The sequence below is a fragment of the Diorhabda carinulata genome, chromosome X (assembly GCF_026250575.1).
Source record: "Diorhabda carinulata isolate Delta chromosome X, icDioCari1.1, whole genome shotgun sequence".
NCBI classification, from domain to species: Eukaryota; Metazoa; Arthropoda; class Insecta; order Coleoptera; family Chrysomelidae; genus Diorhabda; species Diorhabda carinulata.
The window spans coordinates 29,327,811-29,342,068 of record NC_079472.1 but is presented as its reverse complement, the minus strand read 5'-3'; the positions used below and the strand labels follow the sequence as shown (position 1 = coordinate 29,342,068).

The following is a 14,258-nucleotide window of genomic DNA, read 5'->3' as shown; positions in this document are numbered from 1 at the left end:
GAAATGATATCTTGTTATAGTGCAGTTTTGGAAAAGTTTCATAAATTACATTGATAAAATCCTGAAAATTATTTACTGCCTTTTAGGTCGAAGCAGATTGAGCAGAACAAACTTAACAAGTCATTTTCATATTAAGGTTATTAATTTCCCCAAATTTGAGTTGCAAAGATGGTCTTAAATTTTTAAAATACAGGAAATACATACATAAACTATTTATAAATTACAGTTCAAAACAAAAATTCATTAAATGATTGGAATGCAATAAAAAATGTATAAAATATAAAATTCAAATATTTTCTTATTGATAGGTTGGGGTGGAAAAATGTACACAGTTGTGATGCTACCCAATATTAAAGAAATAGACACATTTCTCAGGTTATAGAGTGTTAGCTGTGTATTATTTCATATTTTACTAAGATAATTTTAATTAGTTTTTGTTTGGGATTGGGTTTGATTTTTCCTCACATTAATATTTTTTAAAAAAATTTTTCTTAGGTCCCAAGAAAGAAAATGATTGGGGCGCAGGTCCAAGCAACAGTGGTGCTGGTTGGGGCGATCCACGATCTGCTGATCCTCGACAAACTGGTATGGATCCTCGAGAAATTCGCCCAGAACTAAGAGACATGCGAACAAGCAATTCGGAGGCAATGAGAATCATGGATCCAAGAGAAACTATGAGGCAGATGTCTAATAGCGACATGAGAGGAGATCCAAGAGGTGAGTTATCAAGAAACATCTTCAATACAATTGATTATCCGTATATAATGGAAATGTTTCTGTAGTATTTGTTAATATTTTTCTTTTTTAATGTTCTTTAAATTTATAGGAATAACTGGAAGATTGAATGGTGCAGGTGCTGAAGCTTTCTGGGGACAAGGTACACCACACGCCGCCTCTCAACCAATACATCATCACAACAAAATGACATTACCGCCAGGTAATGGTACTGGTGGTTGGGAAGAACCTTCACCCCCTACACAAAGGCGTAACATGCCTAATTATGATGATGGAACTTCTTTATGGGGTAATCCTCAGCAAGGTAAGTTATGTTTTGCCTTTTTATAAGTGCTTCCAATCTATAGTCGCCGCTATCGATAGATTCCAAAGAATGATAATATCACTAATAATTCACTTGCTTAATTCACCCACGATCATGATTATGTTGAAGTAGATCTTTTCTTCTACTAAATTATAGTAGCTGTCAACTAAAATAAGGGATCAAACTGTAAAATGAAACTATAAAATTAGTAACCACTCTATATAAGATTTCATCTCAAGTCCTTTAAAAAAGCTACCTGTTCCAAATATATATTTGCGATCAGAAAATAAAGTGCATTATTGCTTCTTTATGTTTTGCGACGAAGAACGTGATTAGTCATATTGTTTCATATTTTAAATGTGGAATTTCCTAGTCCTACAAAGAAAAATAGTCCATAATATGTGCTAAAAAAATCAAAACAAACTTGAAAATTGAAATGAAAAATAATTTTAACTAAATTTTATAAGGGCTTGAATAATTGTTCTCTTAGAGTTTAACACTATCCAAATATATTCTTAAGAGAGAGTGTCATATCTTTAGTTTGATTATTTTTTTCCTCTTTTAGAACCACATATGTAAACATTTGGTTTTAAATAATCCAAAAAAAATATTTGGAAACAATTCTGGTGATTCACATAAAGAAATAAAGGAAAATATAGGAAAAGTATTTTCCTAATAATTTCTAACCTCATGTTTGTTGTGATTTTGATTGTTGAGTTTAATGTTATTTATCAAGACGTTCTATTGAAATTTCCATTGGTGGATTGGAATTAAGTTTGTTAGCGATTTTACATCTTTGCAGGAGTTGTTTGCCATAACTTTTATTGATTTTAGATAAATTCAGATATTTATGATCCACAACTATTTACATCAAATTATATGCAAACAATCCTGGGTGACACTAATATGAAATATTGAAAAGTAAATTCTGTTCAGCTTTATAAACACTTATAGAGCTTGTTCACCATTAGTACCTCTAGTTTTTTAGATTGTTCAAAACATTTTGTAGTTAGTTTCCAGATAATTATTTTTCTTAAAAATCTGCCTTGAAGCACTTAATACATTTGCACTCCACAATAGGCTCTCACTGGAAAGATCTGCCCACAGGGGGAGGTATGAGCCGTGGCGGTAATGCTGCTGGACCTCCTGGTATGTCACAGAATCGTGGTATGAAGCCTGATGTTGCGATGTGGGGCGGACACGGACGCAACGGTTCTTGGGATGAAACTGGACCTAGTGTTCCTTGGGACGAAACAAGTTCTTGGCAGAAACAAAAAATGCCAGATCCTTTATGGGATGAATCTGAATGGGGTCACAAACAACAGAACAAGCCTCAGCTTACCAAAGAAATGGTTTGGAACTCTAAACAATTTAGAATGTTAGTTGATATGGGCCATAAGGTGAGCAAATTGTTTGTTTTTGTTATTAACAATGGTTGGTCAAATAATGGTGGATTCATATTTAACAAAAGTATCAGTTACCTTTAAATTTATAGTTACAAAAACTACACTATTTTTATTCACTATCTATCTAAAAAACAGTGGTAATATTTTGACAAGTTCAATCAATCTGTCAGGTATACTATTGTCTCTATTTCTTGGTTATTAATTTGATAATACATAAAATGAGAACAAAATGAATGTCATCATTGGATCTTAGTTTGAATTTAAAATCAACCAAATTTTGTTTGCTCACATGAGTTTCCAAGCTGGAAAGTGCATTTTTTTAAACCTTCAGTAGGTTTGTATATTCGATAGTAGATGTAATTGTTTATTCTATAAACTGAATCTAGTATATTAAAGCAATTATTGTTCTGAGTTCTTGAACATTATAAAGCTGGTATGGTGTCAATTGCTATTTTCAGAAAATATAAATAATCTATTTTTAAATAAATCATCACGACCACGCGAATTTCTCAGTGATGCTAGATATTTATTTCATGGTAATATTTTGAATATGAATGAGTCACATGTACTATTTGTGGAACCTTTTTTTTTATTTGGAATTTCAATTTTTTCAAGTATATGAAGTTACTTCGCATATTTAGAAAAGATATAATACTTAACATAGGTAGTATTTCCGTATTAATTTTTGAAATTCTTGCAAAGTTTGGTTTGGGCTTTTTATATTGTTTATTTTGTAAGTTCACATTCTGGAAAACAACAACTGTAAAATTAAAAGCTCAAAAGTACCAAAAATCTGCCATAATGTATAAAATTAATGAAAAAATTTTCTCCAAAAAATCTTTCCAAACTTTATAAAGAAGAAATACCGTGGGAAATATTAAATATCTCAGAACAAGGAATTACTTTTGAAAAAAAACACCCAAAAAGAATTGTGCAGTATGTTAAGTTTCTGTCTGTTCATCAAGATTTCCTTATTTCCAAATCATTTAGAGCTTACCAAAATATAAATTCCAATATCATGAACCATCAATTATAAAGTAGAACTTGTTTAGATTGTAGAGGATAAAATTATGTGTTAAATGAAACAATTGTATTAAGCATTGTTAGTGGATATCTTAATTAGACTTTCGTAATAAATTTATACTGTTAGTAACTACAATTTTTTAAATAATTTCCAGAAGGAGGATGTTGAAAATGCTTTACGTATGCGTAGCATGAATCTTGAGGAAGCTCTAGACTTGCTTAGTCCCATGCGCAATAATCGTGGCAACGACGGTTGGAATGCTCGTCACGATGATCACTACGAACATCCACCGTTCGCTTGCCAACGATTCCCCACTGGGCCAGGTGGTCAATTAAGTGGTTTTCCTCCAGCAAACAATGCCCCTAATCTCTTGAACAGTATGTCAAATTCGGGAGCAAATAATTCTCTTATTAATAATATAGCTCCGGCAGTAGTACAAAAATTATTGACTCAAGGGGGAGGATCTCAAGGTTTTGGAGGATCCTCTACAAACGCAGGTAGAAATATCCAGCCACAATCTCAGCCATCGACTCAGCAACTCAGGATGTTGGTGCAGCAAATACAGATGGCAGTTCAGGCCGGATATCTGAATCATCAGGTGGGTATATTTTTATATTACTTACTCATTACTCTTATTTCGTGATGTATTAAAAATCATTATAATTATTAATTTTTAGATTCTTAATCAACCATTGGCACCACAAACTTTAGTTCTCTTGAATCAACTGTTGCAACAGATAAAGACTTTACAGCAGCTCATATCTCAGCAATCTCTCAATACTGGCCCAACAATGAATGGTAAACCAAGCAACACTTTCATGCAATTCTCTGTATTAATTACAAAAACAAAGCAGTCTATCGGTAATTTACAGGTCAGTATTGTTTTCCTCATTATGCTTTTTAATGACGGCACAACAAATGGAAAGATTGAATATTTGTGTTAATCATAATTGAAAAATTCAATTAAATCTGTGATAATTAGTGGATGGCCCCTATCATGTAGGTAAGATATAGTGAAACAATATCTATATTTCAGAATCAAATTGCTGCTCAACAAGCCACATATGTAAAGCAGCAACAACACCAAAGTGGAATATATGACACATTCAAAACAAACAGCATGCACGATTCAATCAATGCATTACAAAGTAATTTTTCCGATTTGGGAATTAACAAGGAGCCTCAATTGGTGAGTCACATCCTGAAATAACTATACTTCATTGACGATATTAACTGGTCAATTTAAATATGTGATTTTTTTATAAATACGTATTATCAGATGGACACAATATATTCATATTATGTGGTTCTAGAATCCTCAACAATCTAGACTCACCCAGTGGATTAATAAAGACAAAGATGATGTAGGAGAATTCAGTAGAGCGCCTGGTTCAGTTTCTAAACCACTTAATACCTCGCCCAATATGAATCCTCTTGTTCTAAATTCAACAGATGGGTGAGTATTTTTTATTGTAAGATCCCATACAATTAATTAGAATAGCATAAATGTCATTATTATGATATGAATTAATGTAACAAATACTAAGTTTGTTCTCTCTGTTATAACTAATGATATAAATGATGTACATATGAAAATCAAACATGTATAAGATAGTTACCAAGTGTTGGCAAATTTCTATTGTTTTCTTAATCATAATAATTGAGGTAGTTCTTTGAATCCCGTCCAAACTAATTGAGAATCTTGAGGATGGTCTATTTTAAAACTGGAATTGCATATCTTTAAATTGTTTGAACTAGATTTTCGTCAAATCTGAATTTATTAAGCATAACAGCCTCTGTGAATTGATTTTTAGGATTTGAACTTGTAGCTTTATGAATATCGAAATATTTGCAGGTTTATCCACTTTCAATTGCAATTTTGATGTTTCCTCTTGACATACTTATTTTTGTAAATAGTTCTTACAGTTCTACCAGTTGGTAGCTGTCTTTTTCACTTGAATTACTTTATTACTTTAATTCGTTTATTACACGACAATAGTAGATACTGGATAAATGTTTCTTTTACAGGCCATGGTCGACTGGAAGAACAGGAGATACTGGTTGGCCAGATGCAGCAGCCAGTGATACCTCGAATGATGTGAAAGACGCACAGTGGTCAACCACCACTCAACCTTCCCTGACTGATCTTGTACCTGAATTTGAACCTGGAAAGCCCTGGAAGGTAAAGTATAAATATAACAAAAGTATTTCTATTATAACTATGGTACTCTTCAGGGCAATCAAATAAAATCAATTGAAGATGACCCCAGTATTACACCCGGTTCAGTGGTGCGTTCTCCTCTGTCAATAGCAACAATCAAAGACAATGAATTATTTAACATGAATCCCAGCAAAAGCCCTCCAGTAACTGATGGTATTCAGTCATTAAGCCTCAGTTCATCTACGTGGAGCTTCAATCCAACTGGATCAGTAGCCTCAACAGCTTTTACTAGGTAGGTATATTTTTTATATTTACAACTATTATTTCAATAAGATACTTGTGAGAGTGATTAACTTGTATCTAGGCTCAAAAAGTTGATATTTTTTTTCCAAAACTTCCTACATAACTTCACTTATATAATTATACATAGCTTGTTAATTTTATATCATCACATAAAAATATTAAATACACTATTTACACCACTGAGTGAGTGTTGGTTTAGTGGTGTTGTAAACAGTGTATTCAGTATGAATGTCGCCAACTTCAACTCAATCAGATAAAAATATTTTTTTGAGAAATTCCAAAAATACTACTTTCAAATTATACTTTTTTTGGATATAAAATTTCCATTGTTAACTAGTTGCGTAAATTTATATATTTTTTGTAATTGTTACCCAGCATATGCAATGTGTTATCTTAGTTAAAATTTTGGGTAAGGTGAAATATAAGAACTGATACATTATATCATTGTTAAGTACCTTAATTTATATATTTAAATGTGTTTATATTTCAGTCCTCCGAATAAACTACCGACTTCGAAAGGAGCTTTAAGCGACTTGAACCCCACAACTCCAGTAACTTCTGAGCTTTGGGGAGCACCAAAATCATCCAGAGGTCCTCCTCCGGGCTTATCAGCAAAAGGAACTGGTGGCTTAACAAATGGTTGGTCAGGCGTTAACACTATGCCTTGGGCGGCTGGTGGGCAAAGGAGCTCTGGAAATTGGGGAGGATCTCAGTGGTTGTTGTTAAGAAACTTGACTGCTCAGGTAACTGACAATTATAAAAATCAAGGTTATACATATTTGTGCAAACGAATACCAAAACCCAACCATATTTTAGGAACAGTTGTTTCAGCTTCAGGAAAAAAAAATATTTGAAAAGTGGCCCTGAAAAACACGTGGAAATTATTTTCAGAAATTTAGGGCTTATTTGAAAATATAAAATAAAAAAGGAAATTTTTTTAAAATTTACTCAATTAAGTGGCACTTTATATATGATAACGAATTCTTCAACAAAGTTTATATTTGTTTGCCAGTTAATCACAGCATAAAATATAACATACACCAGCAAGTGAAATTTGCAATATGAAATAATAATTAATGAAAACAAACAAGGATACAGGATATGCAACATCAAGGTCATTGGTCTGTAAGTCTGTGGTGCCGGATTCTAGGGTGACAAATAATTGGACCATTTTTTTAACGAGACAGCTGGAGAAAGATATTTAGACTTTAAGAAACGAATTGCCACTTCTTTTTGAAGACATACCCTTAGCCTTTTGTCATGACATGTTTTTACAACATGATGATTGTCCGGCACATTTTTCCATTGAGGTTCGACATTCTTAGATCAAATATACCCTGATAGATGGATAAAACGAGGAAGTTATTTTATATGGCCACCCAGATCTCCAGACTTTACTTGCTTATTTAGGGGCTCAATAAAAGATCTTGTTTACACCAATAGGCTCACGACAAGAGACGATTGAAAGAATACGATAGGCAATATGAAGTGGCAGAGTTCAATGGCAGAAGTTGAAACTACTGTCCTATCCACGCGACTGATTTCATGTATAGAAAATGATGGACAACATTTTGAACACCTAGGATGTCACTAATTACGTAGTTATTTATTTAAGTTGTTAATTATTAGATTATATATATATATATATATATATATATATAAATATAAACATTATTACGTCCGTACAAAAGTCATACACTGTTGCGTCCTCAAGAAAACCAAGAGTTAACCATGATCTTATTGTGTATACTGGTTTACCAATGAAGTAGATGGATAGGACTATATGTAGATAATTGATATTCACAATTTTCAAATATACAAATTTTCATTCATTCTACAACAATGCTGCTTCCTTATAACAAGTAACTTTGTCAGCTCCATATAATGACTACACCATACATTGCTGCATCCGTGCGGTGTTGTCAAACCGCCAGGACGCAATAATATACTATCATTAAATATCACATGAAATGTATATAATCTTAAAAGAGTTTCCTTGTAGAAATATATCTCTGATTTTAAGAATATGGAAAAGACAATGTAAAATACGCAATAACTCTAATAATTAGCTACTGGTATACACTTTTTCCGACTCAAAAAAATGGAAAGCATGTGGGGATTGATCAGGTATGCCTCTAAAATATACCTCCAGAGGAAAGTGATAACTATACTTGTGAAACATCGCAATCCAACAATAACCATAAATCGTGCAAAGTCAATTGTTACCAACTTTTTGATCGTATTTTAAAGAGAATAGCCAGGAGGAAATGGATTGACCAAATCGAAAATATGGATATTGATAAAGAGAAAACAGAAATTGAGACAATAGCTAGGGACAGAAAGGGAACAGTACAAATAAATCATGAAGCTAAATTTATACCAGTTTTATTGATTTTTTAAAATATAATAGAAATCCTTTATATGCACTATAAACTCTATTTTCTGCTTTTAGTATAATAATTTGGAACAAATACTTTGATTTTTAGCCAATCTTTGTTTAGAATTTTTTCATATTTTGTTTTCAGATCTTCACATTCGAATCTTTTAGGGCGCTTCTTAGTTTTAATATGATCTTTAAAATAGTTTAGTGTGACTTTTTTTTGGTGATCTGTCCAAGGAACCAGTTTACGAGTTTTTTTCTTTTTAGTCCCTGCAACAGGTTTCCCATCAACGTTGTTTGTTGGAACAAAATCTTGAGCAGATGGCTTTGACGTATCTAACAGTTCCCTTATTATTGGATTTTCATCCTCGTCACTATCATTATCAGAGTCTCGGTCACTTAGAAGATTTTTTTCCATATCAATGTTTATTTCATCAATAGATTTTCCTTTATATTGATCTGCTCCGCCTTTTTCCATTACCATCAACAGTTTAGATATCTTCGCCGTTTGATAAACATCATCGGGTAGTCGATAGGAATTTCTGTGAACACCACTTGTGTGTCCCATAAATGTCGCCAACTGTTCTATTTCCCCATCTGATAAGTTGAATAATTGCGATAAAGTTGCAAGATGTTTGCGCAGTCGGGTTGACGTAATTGATGATGGGTTTTGTGCTCCACATAATTTAGCATGTTTGGCTAACACTTTATAACCTATCAAATGTGAATTTGAATTCGCCATTGCGAAAAGATATGGGTTATTCATGGTCACAAAATGGTGTCTAACTTCTAACATTTTTTTGATATTGTCTTGTATGTCAGATTATTAAATGCTTGAATTATATCAGACTTTTTTTGATATTGCTGATGGTCGATATCATCTTCTATGATATATTTCATATCCTCAGCTCCTTTAATTAGGACTCTTAAAGATTCTCCAGATAAGTCGATGAGATGATTCCTTAATAAACGCAAATCACTGGCAAGAGGTACAATGGTTACTTTGTTCCATTTGTTAAGATTAAGGTTGTAACTGGCATGTGAAGAAATCTCACAACTCCAATTAGTTTCAAAAAGACGAATCAACGTTTTCGAGTCCGCCTCTATTTCCGCAGTAGATAAAGTGGTACCTTTATTTTTAGTGTAAATATCGCAACACTGTTTCAAAGACGTAACAATATTCATGGCGAAAGTTGGAGACAGATAAACATCTCGTTCCGAATCATATTTAGCAATTCGTTTTGTGGCTTCCACGAAAATGTCGAAATACTTTGGCTTCAAAGCTGAAATGAATGTGGTTATGGATGGATCCAACTTTCTTATTTCCAAAAGGATTTTAGAAAGTTCTCTCATTTTGCGTGATGTTACGTAAATAAAATGTTTTTCACGGTGCGTTTTTAAGTACTTAGCTCCGAACTCGCAAATAAGTGGATCTTTTTGAGCTTCCAAAGACAACTTGTCCGCTCTCATATGCGCGAATTCCTCTTTCAGTCGTTGATCTACTTTGGCATTATGGAATAGTTTTAACTGTTTGCTATTTTGAGAGCTACCAGAATCTCTCTTTACACATTTTTTCTTATGTCTGTATAAAAGTTTCGAGGAAAAATACCCTAAACAGTTGTTACAAGGTACTTTATCTCTCTCTGGTACATAACCCTCCCTAACAGGCTTAAAACAAGTGCCACCGTCGGCCAAATAATTTCCCTTTCTTCTAAGGTCATTGAATAGCTCTTTTCTTTCTTTACTTTTAACGGGCTTTGCTAAAATTCTTGCTACATCTATTTCGTTTGAATGGTTCCGTATCACATGGCGGCCGAAATTTAGAACCTTAGTTTCGCAATAATAACAATGATCCGGTTTTCTCTTATATGGTGTTTTTATTGGTTTTGTACAACTTAAAGTACTCGGTTACCTTGAATTGTTACATAAATCTTGGTCTTTATCCATCGTTTTAATAGTAATCAACTGTCTACTGCTTGAAGTATTCGGTACATTTAAATCGTATTCGTTATCTTTAGCTGTATCATACACTCCAATAAAGGGCGAATTAACATAATCAGTAGTAATCTTCATCTGGGTTGAGCTTTTGTTTATATTAGGTTTCTTAGTCTTCTTCGGTGCTGGATTCTCATCAACATCTGAGCAGCTATCCTGCGAAAAAAATGTAACGTGAATTATCTCGTGAACCAATTAGGTGATAAATGTATAAGAATTTCTAAAACTAGAAAGAATTTAGTGAATAGCTATTTAAGTTCTTAGTGCCATAATAAGTGTTTTATAGTACGCGTCTGGAAGTTTGCCGAACGAGCTGTATGCTAATTCTCTTACCAGACAAAAGTACTATAAAACAAGAATATGCCATGTATAATATACAAGGTTTTATCTTCGATCCCTCACCGCAATTTCGATCGACTATTTCTGCAATTTTTTATAATCACTAAGAACAAAAGTAATACTAGTTTTTCTAAAACCCCTTAACAAAGTAGAATTCGACGCTTTCAAATCCCAACACAAAGTAAACGTTTTCCGGGAAATCAGTATGGGCCTGGATATTTATCTACTCACAGGCAAGGTCCAAAACCTATATTCACAATTTAATGAAAATGGAAAAAAAATTTTACTTACTTCGTCACTACTAGGACAATATAGAGAATCTTCACTTGACGAAGCATTAAAAGGATCTTCCGGTGTACATGGAGATGACTCTGTATTCATTTGAATTTTATCATATTCAAATATTTTGTTTGAGGTAATATTCAGTTCTGACTAAAATATAAAAAGCAAAAAAACGTTTGGATAATGGAGAAATTATTAGTTTTGTTTGGGAATACAAAATACAAAATGAAGGAGAAGGCGTTTTACCTATTTTGAATTTGAAAAATATTTGTAGAAAAATTAACACATGACAACATGTTTTTCAGTAGCTACAAAATTAAATTAAATTGCAAAATTTCAAAACTATCACTTTTACTCACTAAAAGACAATGAGTGACAATACCAATAATTATTAGTAATTGGAGGTAACTGAAAATTTTTATAAAGACAAAAGTCATAAGAAAATCACGAATGTAATAATTTCATATATATTATAAAAATACTTACCTTCTTCAGTATCAAAACTCAAGTTACTAAATATTTTATCAATGCGCCTTGTCATATTAGCACACTGGAAGCAACAATGTCTTAGAATAACACGATCTCACAAGCACAAGAAACGTTAAAACACAATATTTTGGGTCTAAAAATAGAGAGCAGTGTTGCCATATCTCGGACGCAACAACATATTACGTTTCTAAAATATATACTTAAGTGTGTATACAATATTTGGTACTCTGCCGGAAAATCAATGAACTAACAATATACATTTTCATCCATATTAGTAATATTATTGCGTCCAATTCCAAATAGAAAATCCAATAAAATCATAGAGAGATCACTAGATGACGTTGAGTTTTATAAAGAAATAGAAATGTAGGAACCTTTGTTGACTGTTCTTGTTAATATTTTTCACAAACGTTGGCAAAAATCCACAAAAACATGGATTGACATTGTTGCGTCCGATATTCGGACGCAATAATTCGAAGGAAGCAATAGTGTATGTGTTTGGGATGTTTATGGACGCAACAATGATAGAAGTTTATATATATATATATATATATATATATATATATATATATATATATATATATATATATATAGATTATTTAATGTTCTAATTGTTAGTAATATCAGCTTTACAATTAGCTAATGCCATCCATCGAAAATAATAAGATTATTATGAGAATAGTTTAACACCAATGTGAGAACTTGCAAGTTAAATTGCTTGGAATTTATATATTTTGTATTGTTCTTAGTTGCCTACCCGGTACTAGACTTGAATATGAAAGATTTCGGACATATAAGAAACAACATGAGATTTTCAAAAACGTTGTTTAGTTCATATGTTCAAAAAAATTGGTCCTATTAAAATGAAAATCCATCTCTAACGCACCGCACCTTTAATTGTGCCTCTTGAAAATAAAAAAAACTCGTCGATTGTGTCTGATATATGAACATATGTTGTAAGAAGATTTTTGTAAAAGGATCCAACCCAAATGATTACTTACAAGATTTAATTTGATTAATCCATTTGAGATTCAATGATTATTCTTTAATGTTTTTGTGAATCCAATCACTCAAATCAGTTGAAGAATATATATAGCAAAATATTTTTGCTAAAATTCATTTATTCATCCTTTCTGTTCTTAATACATAAATTATAACTGGCGTATTTTATTAGAGAAATGAAGTGAAACTATTTTTAGATTGACGGTTCGACACTACGCACATTATGTTTACAACATGGTCCACTACTAAGTTTTCATCTTTACTTACACCAAGGATTTGCACTTGCCAAATACTCATCTCGTGAAGAAGCTATCAAAGTAAGTACATTTTTATCATGATTTAAGAATAAATATCACACAAATTAATTTTTACTACAGGCTCAGACCACCCTCAACAACTGCGTCTTGGGTAATACGACAATATTAGCCGAAAATCCCACTGATTGGGACGCAAATACTTTACTTCAACAAGTTGCTGCCAGTCAACAGAGCGGTTCTTCTGGAGCCTGGAGAGGTTCAAGCAAGCAACCCTCTGGGGCAGATACTTGGAGTACCGGTTGGCCAAATAACCCAACCTCAACTAGTTTGTGGGCAGCTCCCCAACTCGACAACTCCGATCCTGCACGTGGAACTCCATCTAGTCTAAATTCTTTTCTTCCTAACGACCTCTTAGGTGGTGAGTCCATGTAAAATTAGGATGAAACCAAAATGATTCCAACATAGTTAAAAGTGTTGATATCTCTCTGTGCTTTCTGCTAAAAGTTTTATTGCATGTTTTAAATGTTTTATAATATTGAATTTAACGATTGTCTTAAGAAATTTTGATGATATTTATTGTATTATTTAACAATCTTTTTTATTGTTATTTGTAAATGTATTTCTATTTTTAATTTTTATGGTGATTTAAGAGTTGTTGTTTTAAAGGTGTTTTTTTGTTTTTTTTTTCAGTTATTTATATAAGGATTTCAACAAATGTACACTATTATTATTTATCAATTGAAAAATTTGTAGAATTCATACATTATTTTCCTTTTAAAATTTAGCAGTTTCTTTATTTGGTGTATATTTGTGGATAAATGTTCCCAAATAAAATAATAAATTTTGACATTTACCAAATTAGACGCAATTCTTGTTTACTTATTAATTATGGACTGCAAGCGGTTATAGTATTCCATTTGATATCACGCTCAATTCAGATTTCATAACGCACTTAATGTGACATTCATGAAGAAACCCAGCTAGTCTCAATCAACAAGATTATATAAATGCATAGTTATATAATATTAATTAATATATATGTGACCAAACTCATTATAAGTTCACTATTTTAAGTACTGTAAAATTTGTTCTTTCATATAAGATATTTTCCTGTATATTACGGTTAGTATATAAATGTTACTTTTAATAATTTAATGTACCTACACGTAAACTATTTGTATGTGTTTGTTTCTCCTGTAGGACAGTAGTATGATTTGATAATGTTTCCTTCAAAAATGGTTTAAAGAGCCAAATTATATTCACCAAACTGTTTTACATTTCATATAATTGTCAGTTTTTGGAAGTATGAAATATGTATTATAACTTGTATTTTATCATTTTCGCTAATTTTCAAGACATATTCTAGTCAGATCTTATATAATTCTCAAAATTTAAAGTTTAAACATTGTGACTGTATTTATTTTCGTCATATAACCATACATATTACTGAAAATATTAGCTGCTGACGTTATATGTCAACAAAAGACAATAAATGTCTATTGTAAATCAGGGCATTTTGTGATTGTTTACCTTTTTATTAATCATATATTTTTTATAATTTCAAACTTCGTTCTACTGTCC

The 14,258-nt window shown here is 32.0% G+C and overlaps 1 protein-coding gene across 4 annotated transcripts in view; it reads left to right on the top strand.

The window, feature by feature from the left end:
- The window catches only part of LOC130900865 (protein Gawky), a 39,895-nt gene extending 26,350 nt beyond the window's left edge, over window positions 1-13,545 (top strand). For 2 of the 4 annotated variants that reach the window (XM_057811782.1, XM_057811783.1), the window contains exons 5-16: window positions 496-717; window positions 827-1,039; window positions 2,147-2,439; window positions 3,624-4,067; window positions 4,147-4,341; window positions 4,506-4,658; window positions 4,783-4,925; window positions 5,498-5,651; window positions 5,705-5,922; window positions 6,424-6,676; window positions 12,618-12,737; window positions 12,798-13,545. In XM_057811782.1, coding sequence (XP_057667765.1) covers window positions 496-717; window positions 827-1,039; window positions 2,147-2,439; window positions 3,624-4,067; window positions 4,147-4,341; window positions 4,506-4,658; window positions 4,783-4,925; window positions 5,498-5,651; window positions 5,705-5,922; window positions 6,424-6,676; window positions 12,618-12,737; window positions 12,798-13,109 — 2,720 coding nt within the window. In that variant the 3' untranslated portion in view covers window positions 13,110-13,545. Of the gene's footprint in view, window positions 1-495; window positions 718-826; window positions 1,040-2,119; window positions 2,440-3,623; window positions 4,068-4,146; window positions 4,342-4,505; window positions 4,659-4,782; window positions 4,926-5,497; window positions 5,652-5,704; window positions 5,923-6,423; window positions 6,677-12,617; window positions 12,738-12,797 lie in introns of all 4 variants that reach the window. The other 2 variants (XM_057811781.1, XM_057811780.1) reach the window with 1 other exon arrangement.
- Window positions 13,546-14,258: the final 713 nt, after the last annotated feature.